The 21356-nt window shown below is 42.3% G+C and overlaps 1 protein-coding gene across 2 annotated transcripts in view; it reads left to right on the top strand.

The window, feature by feature from the left end:
• LOC144781361 (cholesterol 24-hydroxylase-like) overlaps positions 1-21356 on the top strand; it is a 321568-nt gene that overhangs the window by 103730 nt on the left and 196482 nt on the right. For both annotated transcript variants that reach the window (XM_078660152.1, XM_078660151.1), the window contains exons 2-3: positions 11550-11627; positions 19953-20034. In XM_078660152.1, coding sequence (XP_078516278.1) covers positions 11550-11627; positions 19953-20034 — 160 coding nt within the window. The remainder of the gene's footprint in view (positions 1-11549; positions 11628-19952; positions 20035-21356) is intronic.

Here is a 21356-nt window from a genome sequence, read left to right on the forward strand (position 1 = left end):
CAGAGGAAGGTCTCCTCGGCGAAGAGAAAAATCTCCGAACCAAAGACACAGGTCACCCCAAAGTGACCCCTCTGGGAAAAGATATAACCTTAGAAATAGGGATAATATAAAGAAGCCTGATAGATATCAAGATTTTGATACACGTCCCTCTCAATCTTTTCAGACTTCCTCGCAGAAATCGGAAAGAAGAGGACGATCAGAACAAAGAGAAGAGCACGCCAAGTCCAAAGACAAGGAACCTGCTCATCTAAAAAAGAAATTACAATTTCCAAAAAAGAAGGTAGCCAGTATCAAGGTAGTTAACAATGCCGAGAATACTGAGGACACAACTGAAAAACGGAGAATGGGCTCAGACAATGCTAGACAGCGCAGCAGAAGTGAGCATAGCTCGCAAAGTCCTTATGAATCTTCTGGAGACAGTGGACACGAATGAATATCTTCAAGTGGAAACTGCAGACACCAGAGTTAGCAAACCTCACAAAATATATGAAATAACTTTACGTATCGAAGGGGATAAGACTAGAAAAATAAGGGGACTATTTTGGGATAATCTCTCCAAGGGCTATGACATCCTTCTAGCTGAAAAAGACTGGCCACCAGAGTTTGTCAGGGAGTGCCCTCATGGCGAAGAAATAATTATGCCTGCCTTCTCAAATCATATCCCAATTCATAAAAAATACACACTTGCCAGAAAGTGGGCAGTAGCTCAAGCTCCTGCTTTATATAAAAATCATGTAGGATGGGATGAGGACTCTCCTCCTCACAAAATCCAGTTAAAATCACAACCTACTGCACAAAGACAGTACCCAATTAAGCAAGAAGCTAAAAAACAGGTAAAAGAAATCCTAGATCAATTAGAATACCAGGGGGTGATTGAAACTTGCACCTCACAAATGAACAACCCTTTGTTTCCGGTCTCCAAACCAGACAATTCATATCGTCTAGTTTTGGATTACCGACACCTTAACTCATGTTGCAAGACTTATGCTGTGCAAAACTCGCATAGTGCTGCACTAATGAATAACATAGTGCGCAAAAAATACAAAACAACATTAGACATCTCTAATGGATTCTTTTGTCAAAACATAGCACCAGAGAGCAGATATTTGTCTGCATTCTCAATAAACGGCACTCAAAAACAATTCTGTCGGTTAGCCCAGGGGTACAAGAATAGCCCAGGGGTATTCTCAGCGAGAGTAACAGAATTACTACAAACATATGATGACGAAGCATTAACTTATATCGACGACATATACTTAACAGATGATGACTTGGATACTCACTTGAAGAGAGTGAACACCATAATACTTGGGTTCGCAGCAGAGGGTTACAAATTCAACTTTAAAAAATCCAGAATTGCCCATCTAACAGTCCTGTTCTTAGGATACAAATTATCAAGTGAAGGCAAAAGCCTGGCTGACAATTTCCTAGAGAAATGTGCCGTACTCCAAGCACCTAGAACACTAAAAAACCTACAGTCAATTCTAGGCTTCCTAAAATTCGGAAGAACATACATTGCAAATTACGCAGAAAGGGTCAAACCCCTTTATGATCTAATAAAAGCAGATTTTAAAAGAACCAATTGGACTCAAACACACACAGAAATTTTGAGATCCTTACAAACAGACATGTTAATTAAAACAAAATTAGAAACACGTGATAACACACGCAATCTTGTGATTCGAGTCATCCCAGGAAGATGCGGATTCACATACCTGACCTCTAATGAGGGAGAAAAGGTACCAATTGCATTCAAATCACACTTGTACACTAAGGCTGAAATGAAATTTAGCCCAACGGAAAAAATTCTTACTGCAACACAGACAGCTATAGCAAAAGAACGAGCCCTGGCACAAGGTAAACGAATAATAATCGTGACACCAATACCAGCCCTAGAGGCTGTAACAAAAGCAAGCATTCCAAATGCTAAAGCGCTCCATCCAAGATGGATACAATGGGCTAATTCTCTTGCTGCAACAGACGTGGCATACGAATTTGATCCTAACTTAAAAACACAAGAATTTCTCCAATATGAATTTGAATGTCCTCCGCCGACCAAAATTCTGCCTCTAGAACATTACGGCTGTATAATATATACAGACGGATCAGCACAACCCGCAGTAGGGGGTAAACAAGCTTACAGTGCTGCGTGCGCGATTGTTAAAGGTCGCTGGCACGAAGGAAAATTCAAACCGACTATCACTAAGACACAATCTCTAGGAGATTGTACAGCTCAGCGAGCTGAACTACTGGCGTTTAAGATGGCGCTTGAAAATACCGATCGAGAATTCCCCACACTCATAGTGTGCGATTCGTATTACTGCGTTCAGTCTTACAATGAATACTTGCAGATCTGGCTTCAGAATGGCTTTAAGGATGCAAAAGGAGGCACAATCAAGCATAAGATGCTCTGGGAACAAGTAGTTCTATTACAAAAAGAACTACCAAAGACTCACATGATACATACGCTGAGTCATCAACGTGATGGCTTTCACGTTGCAGGGAATTCATTGGCTGATGAGGCCACGAAGGCAGCTGTGCAAACGGCTTCCGTAGCTGCCATCACACGGTCAAAAACAAAAATAGACAGCGAAATATTACAGGCTGTCAGCGCTACAGAAAAGGATTCGATAGAAACACTCCCGAAAGGCTTTCCAGTAAAATACTCATACATAACTGATGCAAACAATGTTCCTTTTGCTCGAATCCCTGGAGTGGGGGATAGGGCAATTCCAAACATGGAACATAGGTTAGGACTGATAATAGCGGCACACGAAGGGCTTGCTTCTATACATGCTGGCGTCTCAGCCACAGTATCATTATTAAAACAGAGATACTGGTGGCCACAAATGAGAAGACAAACAAGGAACTATGTTTTAGAATGTGAAATATGTCAAAGAATGAAAGTATCAACGGTGAGACGTCCAGCGCAGACGCCCCTTCTAATCTCCGATAAACCATTAGCCTGTGTTTATCTAGACCACTGTGGTCCCTTACAAAGGGATGGTAACTATAAATACATCTTGGTCGCAGTGGACTCCTGCACGAGATTCATATGGATGTGGCCCCAGCGAACGGCTGCCGCCAGAACTGTTATAAAAGATTTGCGAGTCTTTATCGGCACATACGCAATTGGCATGCTGCATTCGGACCATGGTCCTGCTTTTAGCTCTAGAGCTTATAAGGAGGCCATGGTCAGCATGGGCATTACATTGCGGTACTCTTGTCCATTTCACCCTGAGGGGAACGGAATTGTTGAAAGAAAAAACCGTGACATAAAGCAATCTATAACGGCAAAGGTATTAGGTTCGGGAGCTGGGTGGGTCAAACATCTAATAAGTGTCCAACGTAGTCTAAATAACTTGCCAAGAAATTCTCTGAAGGGATTCAGTCCGTACGAATTATTATTTGGAACTAGGATGTTAGTCTTAGATCTCGACAGTCAGACTTCAGTGGTGAAGGAAAAAAGCTTTGATATCAAAGATCGTTTGGCTGTTTTGCAGGACTTAAACGAAACAAGAAAAGACCTGAGCAACATAAAGTTGAAACAGCAGCCAACAACCACTGAAGAACCACCACCTGTCCCAGCAAGACCTGTCTGGATTCCAAAAGTCGGGGATCTAGTCAGAGAAAAGATCGCGGTAAAGAAGGAATTTGGGCCTTCTTACAGAAAAGCAGTTCCAGTCTTGTCTGTCAACGGGACAAGATCAGTTGTACTACCGCCGCTTGCTGGTAAAAAGGAGAACCGAGTTGTATCCATCGACCTGGTAAAACCACAACATGTGGCCGATAACAAATAGTAAGCCAAGTGGACTCCCGAGAAGTAGTAGAACACCAAGATTTGCTACTAACACAGAGGTTCAATCTAAGAGGCTAATCACATTCGAAACGCCTACAGAACTACAACTAGGAATATGCAACAATGCAATGGAACTTAGACCTCTGAAAACCCAAATAAAAACATTTAGCAGAGACACACCAATCTATAATGAAGTAACAAACGACTATGCAAGAAACAGTAATCCTGAAGTAATTGGAACAATTGACAGAACTGCATCCGGCTACTTCATAAACTTCGATGATTCCTCTGAAGGCTTCACTGAATCAAAAACACAGCCATCAACAAAAACCTTTAAAGATAAAGTTAAAGTACTTTTGAAACAACTGAAAGAAACATATCTAATTTCTCCATGGATTGAATTTTGGGTGGGTTTTGGTGCATTTATCCTCATACTCTGGCTCATCATGGTACTAACTTTGGGACGCTTCATTGAGGGAAAATATGCTAAAATGGACACAGCAAGTCAGAAAATCAACTTGATCCTCAAACCACACACATCTTCACACGTCGAGAAAAGAGAACTTTCTTCAGTCAACTTCACAGCCAATCCTATACTGGGTGGGGTAGCATGGGACAAAACTGACTACGAAATTTATGGTCCGGTTGAAATCCTGAAATATCCACACCAAATTAAGATCTCGTTGAGTGACTTTGTAAAACCAAGCTCATTTGCTGATGATTGGGACTTTGAAAGTATAAATAATATGATGTCTGACTTAGTGATGTCTGCTAAATTTACCAAACATGATTATTTGCAGGGTTCGACAAATTATGATAGTATGTACTGTTATAACCACTATGGTAACCATTTTCTACATAGATCTGCACAACCTAGAAATGTTTTAAATTATAATCAATGGGAACATTGTGCAACCCCTCCAAAAGGAAGCTCAAGAACCGTTTATGACAAATATTCATACTTTTCAGGTTTTAACACAAGTAATGCCGAAACATTTTATTTCAAATTGTCAAATAAGACAGGGACAAAGACCATGATAACAAACACGAAATTGATATATTCAGACTCATTCTTTGAACAAATGAATACTTTTGGTTTTGATTATTGGGACAAAAATGTTGAAGTAAAAAGTGTTTGGGGTACAAAAGAATGGCAAGTGCAGGGTATATAATCTTTGTTTAGAGCCTGCATGATCCCAGAACAAATTATATTTTTAAATGACACTGTTCAACAAACTACCTGTCTTGACCTAGCCAAAATCAAAGACTTAAATAAACCGTCTATTCCAAAACCAACAATGAACAGCAATAGCTCCACAGATGAGGAGATAGACGTAAATTATGTATTGAACAAAAACAGAACACATCCTGATTGGAAACAGTGGTTGATCTGGCCCACAGATACTAATAACTGTCAAAACAGATTCCTGAACAAAACACAGGGGTTCAAAATGACCAGGCCAGACCCTAGATATTCCCAAAGACAACACCCAGGGATAATAACCACATACAGTGTGGGCAAATTATGCCTTCAGTGGCTACAAACTTCCACACTGGCAGAAATTAAGCAACACCTAACTTTACTTACTGATGGTGCTGACTTGCGTGATTTCATTATGGGACCGCGCAAACAGCGTCAGAAACGTTTCATAGCAGCCTCTGTATATGCAGCATACAACGAGGCCTGGAAGGTGACTCAAATTGAGACAGCAGAAAGAATACGGGAAATTGACCGTATTAATTTGGAAAAATCACTTTCTGTAGTGGACAATGGGTTAATGACTCTGTCCTCCAGAATTTTTTCTCTGGACAGCATTGTGTCTTCAGCAATCGACATAATATCGCAAGACTTACTGTTGTTACAACACGGTCAGTCTCAATTGCGTTCTATTGTACAGCTTGGCTGGACGTTACAAAATCTGCGTTCAGGCTATGTGCCTTGGCGTTTAATCAACACAACGTCACTATTCAATATCTTTCACCTTACTGATAAACAAATCAGTATGGCACAAAAGGGTGCTGATTATACAATCCTAAGCATTGAGAAACTCGAGAGATTACCAGTGACAATGTCAGAACGACCTGTCAGTGAATGGATAATACATGGGATAATTAATATTCCAATATCAACCTTCAGGTTTCAATACTGCCAAAAATATATACAGGCTGGCATGTACGAAAAATTGGGAAAGGGGTACATTAAAACAACATGGAACCTGCCCTATTCACATGCATGTGTCAGTAATAAAGGACAGAAAGTGTTTCTTAGTGGCAATAATTGTGCAATGTCACTGAGCGGTACACTTCTGTGTAACGGAATTAGTTTGCATGGAGCCTGTGAAGGGAACTCAAATAACCTTTCATGTCACCAGCTAGGCGCACCTGCAACAGAGATAGAACGATTCTTTCAAAGACTCTATAATGGGAGTTACATTCTAATTGTAGATCGCAGATGCTGTAGTCTTATGCCCGGGACTCCTTATCTCGTAACTACGACTGCGAAGGTCAAGTGCTGTGGATGCTTATTGTTCCCCAGCTCCCTTCCAGACAGGGAGGCAAGGGCATGGCCCAACTTGAAAATTACTTCTATTCGAATAGATACTTTAAGCAGAATGAAAACAGTGCTTCTTCAGACGCCGACCAGACTCACGTCATCAAAAGAAACGTATGATCTCCTAGTCGCAAGGACGACTGCAGAGATTCACTCCTTATTATCAACTAATTCCCCCATACATTTCGCAGAAATCCTGAATGAAATCTTAAATATTTCTGATACCAGTGGAGTCTCAAAAGTATTTAAGACAGTATTTGCGATGGCATTAACACCATTCAAAGCCATACTGGGTATTTTTCCAGATTTCGTCCATTCGATTTTTGGCGGACTTCCCCTCATTTTGGGACTAATTGCAGGAATCCTATTCCTGGTCCTCATATTTCGTTATGGCAAACCATGTCACAGACAAAACACCTGCGACAAGGGAAGAAACAATCCTAGCCATTGGATACCGGGACCGGATATCAAAAATCCTGGGACTATCCCGGCTTAGAGACCTGAACATGACTTGGTTTCTTTCATTTCGACCAATGTGGCATCGATGTGTTTTACCTGTATTAAGGTGCTTGCTATGCGGAGAAGAATGCGTGTTAGACACCTGTCTGACTCTACAATCAGATGCGCCAATGGATGCAGAAACATTGTTGAGTCCAATAAAGGCTCATGCTTTGTGCTGCCCTCAACGGCTACCAATCCTGATGACGGCATTCGTGGAAGCTTCACCACTACGATTAAGGGGTAGTGAAGTTCAAGATGAAAGCAGCATTGATCAGGTACGACCTTCTGTCAGCAATCCTAATCAAAACGTCAATGGAAACAATCATGCGCACGAATGCATGGTTACATCTTTTTCCGAGTTAGTGGAACTCTCCCAGGAAGCTGTTGACAGCTTTTTCGACAGTCTAAATGATATGATGTTCTCACCAGAGCAGAAATAGAGACTTTGAGAAAGCTCGCACACAGCGTTCCCTGAATTTGGCCTTCAACTAGAAAAGCAAAATACCATGAACAATTTTCCCTCCAGTTCACGGACAGCAATTTTTTCAGCAGCCCCAGAATATTTTTGCATATTTTTCGGGACACTATCTTCTGCTTAAAGTAAGAACTATTCTTAGAGAACTAAAATTTCTAATTTTAGATAAGTTTATAGACATTAGCTGCCCGCTGGTATGTTCATAATTATTTTATTCTGTGATGGAATGGTCTCGAAACTTTTTTCTGTATTAAGAGCCATTTCATGTGTAAATTCTCATATACAAGTTAGTGATAATGTATAGATATGCGTGATTACTTTAGCAGTATTCTACAGCTTGAGTGCATATATTACATGTGACTGTTTTTTCCGTATATTTGATAATTTCAAAAATGCATTTATGTATTTTGGGGTGGTGAGGTATACACGATACTCTACAGTATGTTTTTACTATGCATAGATTCGTAAATATGTCCATAGTTAGCGTGGAGTGGGTGTGATGTATTCCTATAGGTTCTGTATCGATCCCCCTATTCCTGACCCTATTCTGGTTAACAAGTTAACTAGCAGCCATCCCATGAGGCGGAAAACCCCCATGATGCAGGAACCGTTATCTGATAAAGCCACACTACGGCACAGGAACGTGTTATCTGATTAGGTCATAACGCTTGCCATCTAATTAGACAAGCGATATTCCTCCAGCCCCTGATAAGGCATACGGAGTTCTCAAAACAAATCAAACCTATGACAACCTGGGAAAAACCCTGCGGCCATTGTTTTGATTTCACCGAGAACTTCAGCAAAAGAATGTGCTAACGACCAGGTCGTATGACATCCTTATTGACGTATCTATGTCCATCCTTACGTCAATCTCGGCACCTTAAAGGTATAAATATTACCGATATTGCCCTATGCAAACACACGCGGTGGTGACGAGATCGGAGCAGCCAGACTTGCCGAAGCCCAGAGCAGAGCAGACCCCGCTGGCGCAGCCCCGCCTTCCTGACGCGCTGAGAACGAGAAGCTGCCTTTTCTCCTGCCGAGAAATCCAGCTCCGGCGCTTCCGGGTAGCCCTCGCAGGCAGCCTGGAATATCGAGACCAGAGACGAGAGATACCATCCCTCATTCATCCTAGATTCCAGGTACAGAACTGAATAACCCTTTGCAGAGAATTCTCTAGTCAGTCACTTGGCAAAACAAACTTAACTTAAACTGTAAATTTCTATTCCCGCCCACGTATTAGGCTTAAGTCAGGTACACGGGGTAGGCGTAGTTAGAAACACCAGTTGAGTACGATTAGTCAAATGTAAATGTGTATGTATTCATTTTATTCATTTTAAACCATCATATGGCTTAGAAACCATATCAATGTTTTTACAGTATTATTTTATACTTCTGCTTTTATTGTATGCACTTTACTTAACCATAAGTATTGCAATAATATCGATCCATTTCTCTTGTATGAGAAAAGAGACTGATCAATAAATAACATCTTTTATTGAACACGCCCGTCTCTTCCTTTTCTCTACAATCTGGTGAGACTAAGAATGCACGTACTGACTGAGTAAAATAAGTCGTCTTTTGTTTTCACACGACTCTAGAGATACACTCTTGATTAGGGGAGAGCAAAGTTGTCATGTTCTATGGTTGTCAGAAACTAAATCCCTTCTTGTCTATCCAGGGAGGTTCAACTCCTCCTTGCCTATTCGAGAAAGTTTCTAGTGAACTCTGAGCTAGCTGGCAAAACCCAAAACTTTAAGTCTAATATCGACAGTAGTAGACCTAGTTAACGTCTGGTCTAGGCCTATACTATTGAAGGTATTATTCCAATGCGCAGAGCCTATTGGGATAATAGGAACTACACTACAGATGATGGTCCCCGTTATTTAATAATGGGACCGAAACGCCGTCGACCATAAGTACCATATACTTGTGTAATGAATTTCTATACAATGCTATGTAATGGTACCTATTGTAATTTTTCTGTATGACTGGAATTCTACAGAAACTGCTGCTCTTGCCTTGTAAGCCCTGTCCTGTTGTGTTTGTATATCTGTGTGGTTGGGTACAGGCTTGTGCCCCACACCAGTGAAATGTTGAAGGTTATTACGTTGTTCTAAAACTCCTTACTAAGTAAAAATTCAGAAGACCTCTGTCCGGCTGGACATGTCATCACCAATATAGAACTGACTGGGTCTATATTTATTCTCTACTCATTTTTGTCTCCTTGCTTGAGACCGTTGTTGTTCTTGTATAATAAGCTCCCCAAGGTCCCTCGCTGACGTTATTGGGGTCCCTTGTTGTTTATACAATATAGAGTACAATGCTGCCCTTGGCCTTGCCGTGTTCATGCTGGCAATGCTGTTAGAACCTGGACTGTGCGTGTGTTTGTGGGAGGCTGCACGTTCTTCCTGCAAAGGACCTGTCTGCATCAATAGTGTTCTCGAGGGCGGCTTGGCACCTCTGGGGACAGAGATGTAGGCGCCGTTATCACACCGTGAGGGCTTTCGGCGCTATTATAGTGATCATGGTGATGTACTATTGTGCATGTGAAGTGAGGGCCAGCACTGCCTGCAGCAGCCGTGAGCTGTACCTCAATGGTGTAGTCGCTTGTCTGTCATTTCTTCATGGCATTAAGGCCACAAGGGTTAAGGCAAACTTAAAAATGACGCTGTTTGCCAGTATTATCAGTTTTGGCTTTTCATTGGATGTCAATCATAGCCTATGGGCGATTTTGGCCCATGGTTTCCACATTAAATATAGGTATTTTTGGCAGACTGAACTGGTGTTCATATCACGCCTGTTGGAAACTGGCCGCGTGACACCCTTCTTAGTGATATTGTGTTGGGTGTTTGTGAGTTAAATGGGGCCTGGTGGAATTAATGGCCTCATAACTCTCCGGCCGGGGTGAGTATGTTTGGGAAGCTGTGGCTTCCTGCTGATATCCTGGTGCTTTAGACCAGGGTCAGGATAAAAAAAAGGTTTACTTTGAGTGCTTTCTAGCGCGTCGATACCCTTCCCTCTTGGATGCAGTTGCATGGATGCCATGGATGTCGGCCGGGGTAGAGAGAGGGGGCAGACACACAGTGCAAAGTTTAAGCATTTGCGCTATGGGCTGTTGCTTTCAGTGTAAGAAATAGCTTTCAACTGCAGTTGGTGTTCTCCGGTGTCACAGTGTGATTATTTTTTCCCAGGCCTAAGATTAACAAGTGCCATTTTTTCTCACTCCCTTTCCATCTGAAATTATCTTTAATTCTCCATTGAGGCAAGGCAGGCTGAGGCTCAGCTTCCCAGTCTTTTCGAGCATGGTCATTTGAGCACCATAGATTCAGTACTGGCAACATCTGTTATTTATTTCCTGTGCTTTGAACTGGCAGATTTTCAGTTTTAGTGCTACTGCAGGGAAACCACTTCTTCTGTTTTCTGATGGAAAATGAGCGCACAAAGGCAAGTTTCAGCAATGCAAGCCATACTGGTGCTAGTTTTGAGGGACCGATGGAAAATTGAGTCAATTAATTTTTGACTTTGAATGATGCATTGTTATAGTTGTATTGCCCTTGGCTCTTCATGCTTTTCTTGCTCTTCAATAGCATGAAATGGATTAATCCACTTTCAAATTGTTGCCTACACGGAGTGTATACAAGACTGTAGTCACTATTTAGATGTTAACAGTTCACAGCCCAGGAACTTCTAACAGTACACAGAATGATTAGAGCACAGGTCACACAACAGACGGCAAGTACTCAGCAATGCATTGTATCTCAAAGTATGTTATGAAGCTCTAAGAGTATACTGAATAAGCAGCTACCTATGTTGTTATATGACAACTCTCTATTAATGTAATAACTGCAATTGCTTTATTAACCTGCCTGCTTTCTCAAATTTGCTTGAAAACGCAACATTTGTCCACTCTTTTCTCGAAAATGGTCTCTGGGTGAGAACACCCCCGAACTCCCCGTAGGTTGTTCCAGCTCGCTAGCAATGCTCGCTCGCTGCAGTGCAGTACAACAACAATTGTACGCCAACCCCTTTCAAATGTCACCAGCTGCCACTTCTTTCACAGTACAGAGATAACTTTTGATGGAAGTTAGTTCATTAGGATGGCAAAGTACAGTCCATAAAACTGTAAATCTTTGAACCAGGAACCAGGTTTTGTAGGTGCCTTTCACGTGATTTAAATTGTAAAATGTGATTATTGACCTATACATTTTCATGCCTTGCAGCTTCCTTTTTGGACACCTTCCCAGTCTCCGAAAGGGGATGAAAAAGGAAGAGCTTATCCATGAGCTGCTATTAGAGTGGTAAGTGCTTGCTTTTCTATTTTGCACATAGGTACAAGGAGGGGCTAAAAGATATGTTTATACTTGAAGGAATTAAATGTTCATTCTCAATTGCATAATGTTGACAAGTTTTCTATAATTTTTAAACATAAGAATGAAAGGCTATTAGGCCGGTACATAATATTTATAGCTTTATATTTCTCATACATCATAGTAATTAGCATTTGGAGTGTTTTGCCTGTACTTAGTATATGTGAAGGGCATTTAAAAAAATAAAATGCTGTCAAATTTTAAATTAACGTTAAAAAGGCAGGCCCTAAACTAAGTCCGGTATATACGTTATTCCCTGCCTTCACAAGTTCCTCTCCGCGTTGCCGCTGTATTCTATGTTTACTCTCTATGAAGGCCATCCAAGTTGACAAGAAACCAGTAAATACTATGAAAAATCAGTGGAGTGGAATGCTGAAATGTTCACATGCACAGCAGTAGGAGAAAAATGTTAACACCTTTTGCCTATTTCATATTGGTCAGAGGTTCCTTTTTTATTTAATTCTTTCGTTCGTATAATCCTTTGATGAAAGATTATAGTGACTATTTGCTTCATATTTTTATATTTCCTACCCTAAAAATATTGCACCCTCACTACATATCCAAATCCTTGAGCCGCATGTGTATTTTGATAAACAATGAGCTGAATTTAGAATAATTGACAGCTCCCAGAGTCTAAAAGTCCAAATTAATGTACAAAACCAGAAAACTACCACTGAGGTCTCAACAAAGAAAATTCCAGTTGCTTAGAAGCCTTAAAGCTTGTGAAGTGGGAAGACAGGTTAAGAAAGAGTGAGGACAATAGGAGATACAAGAGATGGAGATGTCTTCAAAGAGCCCTTTAACCTTTCAATTCAGTGTCCTTAGGATTCTCTAGAATGACTTCTGCCAGATCACTGGACGGTCCCTGCTTCAGTCAAAATAGAAGAATCAAGATTACCCAGACGAGAAAAACCTCAGGCTGAGGTCTTTCATAGAAATGAATATGATTCTGAGGTGAATGCACAGCATGAGCTGGCACCTCCCATTCCCTCATGGCTAAAGCTTATTTTCCTGTTTTGGGTAGTTTGTTTTTACTTGGGAGGGCTATTTCAGGTTGGCATACTAACTGAACTATGTTGTGGTATTCACATGAGAGATTAGACAAACTGAGTTCCTCTCCTAATGGACCCTTGTGGTAAGGATATAATTCTAAACCTGTTCTGTAAATTATGTTTGTCAGTATGTGGCTGAGCTTTGGAACTTTAGGAAGACACTTGAGTAATATTAATGGTGCCTTTCGGTGGTGCTATAAAATCACATCAGGAGAGGGATCACAAAACATTTTTGACTGTCACTATTATATTTTATTGTGGTGAGTAAGTTAGTGCTTGGTGCAAATGACCTTTACCACTGTATTAGGAAAGCAGATTTCTGTAGGTGGCAATGTATGACAGGAACGTTTGTACATATTTATTGTGTTTCACTGTATTATAGTGATGTGTTCTTTTTTTGTGCTGCTGTGCTTCAGGCTACATTTGATCATTGTGTTGTACTGTGGCTCTTGTCTTGTATTCTGTGTTGACTGTTTTCTTGTGTTGCTACCTGTTCTATTTTAATTGTGTTGTTTTGTCGATATGTGTTTTGTTGTTGTGTTATGTTCTGCCAGCTTCTGTAGCATTGTTAACAAATGCTGTTACACTGCTAAACAAAAGCAGCCCACTCATTTAAAGCCAGTCACATACAGCCATTTACCAATGATTAGATGGTAAAATATGGCAGCTCCAACTCTTCAATTACTTAAATTCCAGTCAGCCCAAAACGATGGCAGAGACCTGTCTTAAATCAACACTTCCAGAGCTCAGTTTTTGTGATCTGGCCATAAATAGGTTATAAATTGAAGAATACACATTAACTTACGTTTGATTGATGCGTAAAAGAGAAGTTACTGACAATTCAGGGGTTGTTTAACCCAGTGAACTAATTTGCATACTTTATGTGAATTACAGCAGCATCTTGTTGATAGCAAAGAGAGAAGTTAGATACCTGAGTGCTTGAGTACAGCAACATTGCCCAGGCTTTGAATCCTAGTGTTAGTCATAGAGCTGATTTGCAAAACCTAGCTAAAGGGCTGTCACTCTGGGTCTCAGGGTGTCACGCAGCCTGCACTATGAATGAAGGCGACTGAGATGGATTAACGCGGCGACTGAGGCTGCGCCTGTGAGATTGCGCTGCAGCATATTTTAAAGACTTCTAGCTGAATACTAGCTTTTAAAAATTGTTATCCTAACGTCTACCTGCATTTGTTTGTTGCATTCCGCTGGGCATTGGGCTCGAGCTTGTTGTATTCTATCTTTTGCTCTAGACCCCGTTCGGCCCCGGCATTGTGCCGTTTGTGTGGAGGGTCAGCATTGAGCAACACTTCCTGCCCTCCTCCCCACTTCCGCCCTGCCTTCCATCGTGCAGGTCAGCGGTCTAGCGGCTCACTCTACACAGGGTATATCATGGTCACATGGCGGAAGCGCAGCGGACGAGCGCAGCGGGAGCGCCGACTTCGCGCCGAAGTCGCGCATAAGTCAAGCCCGTCTGCGCCCGTCCGCGGCCGATTGTGGCCCGCGGCCACTCATAATGCCCATTTTATCTCCTATTCCTCCGCTGACCTCTTATTGTTTCGCTACTCCTACTCCTTATCAGCCCAGGCAACACAGGCTGCTCTGAATTGTGGTATTTATGTTTCCCCAGTTACCCTCAGTCCTGCCACTTCGCTTTCCTGTTCTGTGCCGACATCCCTCCCCTCCTACTCGCCACCGCCGGATGTTGTTCTACTGTCCGTGGTGTATCTTAATACCCGGTCACTGGTGAAACACCAGTTGGAAATTTTCCACCTACTAGACGATGATTCTGTAGATATTCTCCTCCTGTCAGAGACTTGGCTGACCGAGGACTCTGTCCCCGATATTCTTGCTGCCATCCCTGCCGGGTACTATATCCTGCAGGTCAATCGATCAGCAGGCCAAGTCGGTGGGGGGGTGGCTGCCATTATCCGTTCTCGGTATGTTTTCACCACTCTAGCCTGTACTGCAATCCCTAGAACTGAATGTCTCACTGTCAAATTTATTTCCTCTAGGTTTTCTTTTGTTGTTGTCCTTATTTATCGTCCTCCTGTTTCCATGCCTTCATTCCCTCGTCAGTTTGCTGATTATATCTCACAGCTGACTATCAACAATGCCAAGGTTATGATCATTGGGGACCTTAACTATTGGCCCTCTGATCCCCGAGAAAGTCACCTCTCGGTGGAATTTTCCGACCTTCTATCAGGCCTGAACTATAATCAACATATTACCACCCCTACCCACTGTAAAGGTCACATCTTGGATCAGGTGTGGACAACCAATTTAGATATCCTCTCCCCCACGGTGACCCCATGCTCCTGGTCCGACCACCATTTTATTTCCTTTGTTGTTAACTTGATCACTCCTAACCTCCCTCCGCCTTTGACTAAGTTTACTGCCCGAAATTGGAAGACAGCTAATCTGGTGGAACTTCACTCCATTCTGTCCTCCACAATTCCTCGGACCTCGACCCTGGTGTCCCACCAGGATTTTCTTCTTGACCAATGGCTATCCTCTGCTTGCAATACCATCGCCCCTTTAAAAAATATAAAAACTAGGCGCCCTCATGACGCCCAACGTTGGTTCACGGACCAACTGAAAGCAGATAAATAGGCTTTACGTCAGGCTGAGCACCGCTGGAGGCGTAACTATGACCACCAGCTGAAAATTGAGTTTATGGACTGCCTGAGAACTTATAAAAAATCTATTTTATCAGCCAAAACTAGTTACTTCTCTCAAAAAATTACAGAGTCCGCCTCTAAAACAAAGGATATTTTTTCCATTGTGAATGAGCTTTCATTACCAGACCGAGTCGCCCTTCAACCTCAGCCTTCCCAACTTCTGTGTGATTCACTCAATGCTTTCTTTTCCGAAAAAATTATCAACATCAAGAACAATATTCCTCCGCCTTCATCCCCTCACCCCCCTCCCTTACCCCCTGGAAACCCTTGTAGTTTGGATGTCTTCCCCCCTATCTCCCTTTCAGAGTTTGGGTCACTCCTGCATAAAGTGAGTTCTGGCTCCCCTACCGACTGTCGCCCTTTCCAGGTTCTTAGGGACATTTTTCTGGCCTGTCCCGAACCCCCCCTGGCTCTCCTTAACAATTCTTTGGCGACAGGGACGGTCCCGGACTCCTTTAAACAGGCAGTGGTTACTCCAATTCTGAAAAAGACCAATGCCGATCCAACGGACCTGAGCAATTATAAACCCATTTCCCTTCTCCCTTATTTGGCGAAGATTCTAGAGACCTATGTCACCCGCTGCCTGAGTGCCTTCATTGAGACCTCATCCTTTCTGGAGACCCAACAAGCTGGATTCCGTCCCCTTCATTCCACCGAGTCGGTTATTGTTGCTGTTATGGACACCCTTAGAAAGGGCGCTGATAATAACATCCCTGAGGCCCTTGTCCTCCTGGATTTGTCGGCGGCTTTCGACACGGTTGATCACGCAATATTGATTGACCGTGTCGGGAACGCCGGCATCCGGGGTATGGCCCTTGAGTGGGTCAAGTCCTTCCTGGATAACCGCTCGCAGGCTGTGCATTTGTCCACTTTCTCGGCTTCCTACTCCCCTTTATCTTGCGGTGTCCCTCAGGGCTCCGCTTTATCCCCTTTATTATTTAATTTATATATGCAACCCCTGATTTTTTCCCTTTGTAAGTCCGCCGCTACCATCTTTAATTATGCGGACGATTTGCAGTTAATTTTTCCAACCGATACCTCCCTTTCCTCTTGTACCACCTTTCAGTCCACCTTGCTCGAGATCTACGAGTGGATGTACCATAGTCAACTCAAATTAAATCCCACCAAGACTGAGCTTCTTTTGGTGGGTGGCGCAGCTAATCCTTGGAATGATAGCTTCTGGCCCCCCTCATTAGGGTTCCCTCCTTGTCCTGTTAAATCTGTGAAGAGCCTTGGCGTAGTCATTTCTAACGACCTATCCATGGGGCCCCAGATCAGTGCGGTGACGTCATCCTGCTTTTTCCAACTAAGCAGGATACGAAAAGTCTGTGGATTTCTTACCAGAGACGCACTGATCCTTGTCATCATGGCCCTGGTCACGTCAAGACTTGACTACGCCAATGCCTTGTATGCCGGCATCCCTTCATACCTCCTTCAAAAACTGCAACTCGTGCAAAATCAGGCTGCACGCCTGATTTTTCACCAACCCCGCCATCAACATGTCTCGCCTCTACTACGGAGCCTTCATTGGCTCCCTGTAGCTAAGCGTTGCATTTTCAAATTGGGCTGTACAATCTTTAAAGCCCTATCCAATCTGGCTCCTATCTTCATTACTTCTAAATTGAAATGCTACGTTCCTTCCAGAAATCTTCGTTCCTCCGGACACAATCTGCTAGTTATCCCAAGAACTAAACGGAAAAAACATGGTGGTTCTTGTTTTTCTTTCTGCGCACCCAAAACCTGGAATGCTTTTCCACCGGCCATTCGTCACTGTCCTACCTATGGTTGTTTTCGTAAGCTGCTAAAAACGTATCTTTTTCAGTCTGCTTCTGAGTAAATAACACATGTCCCAGCTTCCCCGCATTATTCACGAGCGCCATGAAGCCGTACGGTGGCCGAGCGCGGTACAAAACTCTTTACCATACCATACCATACCAAGAAATTTTAATCTATCAGTTCTCTAGGAGGTACCGTGAGTCACTGTACCAGGGGATGCTTCAAGATCACAGTATTTGGGGTGAGGTGTGTGCATCCTCTTCTTTGAAACCATTTACCATGAATTTCTGGTTAGCAGAGCTCTTTCTGTCACTGTTGCCTCCCTAACGCCATCTTAACTTCTCTCACTGAGGCAATGCATATGTGTGGGGAGAAGGACGCTTTGATCCTGCCTACAGCCTGTTGGTTCTCCCATACCTGAGAGAGTGTGGCTGACTCTGTCTGAAAGGTAGCACACTGATTTTTCCAACTTCAAGAAAGTTAGATGCAACTTAAAAAAAAGCCATTTCCATTAATTATCATGAATATTATTCCAAAGTGTGATGAACAAAAACAGTATTAAATTTGTTATTGAATTTACAAAAGTAGCATTTTATTTATTCATCTGTTTTCTAACGTCATTCAAAGTGTGCCTATATACTGTGCCTCAATAGTTATGCTTTTAGGAGTGTTCTAATCAGACATGTCTGCAGCCTAGTTTATCCCCACCTACAAATTTACAGGAGGCATGGTTTGGCCTTTTCTGTTTTAAGTCACTGTGGTCACCTCTTTCCAAATTTCCAATCATCTTTCAATCTCAATTCATCCCTAGTCTTCTCACTGTTATATCATCATATAAGCTGACCTTAAATCCTTTCTAAGCAATGGTGTGCCAATTGTGCAAGAAGAAGCAAGCATGCACAGTCTGTAATGCAATTTCCATAGCTTCACCAGGTCATGGAATACACATTCAAATATTATGCCATTCTAAAAGGGTATTGACTTTTGGAACATAGTGAAATTCCATTTTCTTACACAAATCAGATTTCCAGCTAGTCCAAGGCCCTTAATTGTGACAAATTAACGTAAGCAATACAATATTCCACCCTACAGAAAATGCATGTGTGAGACTGAAGTCTTTTATCCCAGGTCCACATATTACCACCACATATTGAGCAAACTGTTGTGTCATGTTGTAGCTATCCTGGCATTGAAAACGTCCTAATAAACTCCGCCACCGTATAGTTGCAGATGCTCCAGAGGCTCTAGGTCTCTTCTTATTGTTATCTACTGTGCCAGAAAGGCCAAAGAGAGGTGAACTGTCATCTCTCTTGCGGGGGTGGGCTATGTCATCTGCACTCCAATGGATCAAGAGACCCCAGGGGCCACTGAATTGTTGAATTTTAAATGACCAGGTCTTCATTTCTGGGCTTCTGCCTGCACTAGAAACCCATCCATCATTCTCCTTAATCCAATCTGTAGTTGCCACAATACTGATCCTCCTCTGTCTTAAACTCCAGGCTCCATAACACAGAAAGGTAGAGAAAGAGGACACAGATGGGCTCACTCCTTACTCATAGAATCACAATTGTATTGTGATTAAACTCCAGGCTGCCCTTTCCACCAGGGCTGTTTATCACAAGGCCCCTTTTTTATATGGTACACAAGTCTTGTTTAGGGTATTTCTATGACAGTGTCCATCACTCCTGTTGCTCTGCTAAGGCACCACTCCACCCTGTTGCCTCACTAATGTTCTGAGCCCCAGGATGCAGCAAACTCACCCCACACACATGCGAAACAAGGGTGAATCTTCTTTTCCTCCCGCCCCCAACATTTCCCTTAAGTCAATTGTTGTCACCCATATTTCCCTTCAAAATCACAACTTGTGTCACCTACTCCTCACTGGACTGTCACCAGAACGAGATCAGTTTGCACGACTGTTGCTGCCTAGCTGTTTTCTTGTAAAGTTCCAAACTCATGCTACATTTTGTCTGATGATCTGCAAAGAGGAGAATGCAAACCAGTCAACTAGGATAAATGAGAAGCTTCACTGCTTAAAAGGTCTGTGTGTTGTGTTAATTAGAAGAGCCAGTGAGCCAATCATAGATCTCTGGGATTGTATACAATGCTCTGAATGAAGTAGTCTGCTCCACTGCAGGTCTTGAAAGACAGAATGCCATCCTTAATTTGGGGCAGTATGGATATACCTCTTTGTTTAACGCTGTCTTCCTTCCACCTCTATTTCAATTAATCACAGTGGCAGACCATGATTCTTCCCGGACTTTGGAAAAAGAAAGAGAATTTTGTGCTGAGTTTTTCTCTCATCCAATGAGCTGTAAGGGCCGTGTGACAGCTTGGATGAATATGTGGCAGGAGAATTACGAAATACAAAAATAGATATGTTTTTATGAACCTTAAATGTAATCTCTTGGTTTTGTTGACACTTAAAAGTTCGACCTTCCTTTGATCACATGATTATCAACCCAACAGAAACACTTGATGGCATTATAAGACAAGGATCATGACAGACTGTTGCACAGTAATACTTTTTCTTTGTTTACTTATTTTTAAGTTTATGAATATAGTTTGCTTTAGATTTATAACATGAATATAAATAGATGACAATGTATATAATTTATTTATAGAAATGAAATACAATGACTGGTATTTGGTGTATATATTGTTATAGAATATATGTTTTCAACTATTTAACACAGGGGCATTGCAAATTGTACCCATAGCAATCTCATGATACTCTCTTATTTCCATAGGGCGAAGAAGTATGGTCATGTTGTACGCATTAACGTTTTCCATAAAGTTTCTTTGCTAGTTTCAAGTCCTGGAGCTATAAAGGTATGATACAACATAATCCTTTGAATGTATTGTTTGTAGGGATCCACCTTCACGTCTATCCACGCAAGTGTGGAAGAGCTTTACAACGATCCACTAGCTCACCTTTCTGTGTAAGGGGTAGTTGTGAAAAGGAGACTGTGCATTAACATGAACAAACGATAAAGATTATTGCTTACCTTTCTAATCATTAAATGTTTTGTTTCTCCTTTAAGCAGAACCCTCCCCCTTCTACCCTTAAACCCGGAATTACAAAAATGAGCACATGTCATAATTAGTTCAGTTGTTTGATATGAATGGGGCACACCTTTCAAAGGATTTTGTTCAATCATTGTTATTTTCTCCAGGCTCTTATTTTCAAAATACATTTTCAGGTATGGTATTTTTTCCGAAAACTCAGACTTCAAGTAGGTTGCCTCTTTCTATATTTCATTAATCAGGAAAATGTATCAGGAAATGATATGGAGTAGCCATATACTTTTATAATGGTTACTAATGTTGCACCATAGTTTGGGAAAACTAAGACATCTCAGTCAACAAAACCACATTCTAAACAAAAACATTAAGGGGCCGATTACGATGCGGCCCATAAAAGCTCCGACCTGTGGTCAGAGCCTTCAGGGCTGCAACATAATTGGCAGCTCAATTTCCTCTTTAACCGCCTCATTACGATGGAGACAGTCGGAAAGGAAACCGGCCGGTCATTCTGGCTAGCTTGCGACGGGCTCGGAGAGCCAGTTCACCAGTCAGACGTCAGCTAGTAATCTCAAGAGTGGGCCTTTCCGCCCTTGAGATTACAATGCATGGTCTCCGACATGGTTTCCATGCTGGCCTGTCTGACATGGATGCCATGTCAGAGAGTGTGTTTCGGGTGCACGGCCTCCAGTCAGAGGCCAAGGTGGCACATATGGTGCCCCCTGTTGATCCCTGCAACTTGTGGCAGGCACCTTGGGATGCCATCAGGTGCAGGGATGAACCGCACCTCCCATTTCACTATGGGAGCATGCATTATGGCCAGGTTATGGCTGTAATGCATGCTCCCTTAGTGAAATATAGGAATGCGACCGAACAGTGTTCGGTTGCCTCCTGTTGAGGGGGTCGGGACTGCCGATCGGGTGTCGGTCGGTCCCAGGACTGAGTCTGTGTCGGACAAAAGGAATTTTGCCTGACATCAAAATCAGGCCCTAAGTGTAACCATGTGTTTGCACATGGGCCAGAAGTCAGCCCTAAACTTGTAATGGGGGCCTAAATTCTATGGATTTGGCGCTATGACTACAAAAATATGTAAACACCTTTTTCATTTCATAGTTGCATTTATACTCAAT

Source organism: Lissotriton helveticus, chromosome 9, assembly GCF_964261635.1.
Source record: "Lissotriton helveticus chromosome 9, aLisHel1.1, whole genome shotgun sequence".
NCBI lineage: Eukaryota > Metazoa > Chordata > Amphibia > Caudata > Salamandridae > Lissotriton > Lissotriton helveticus.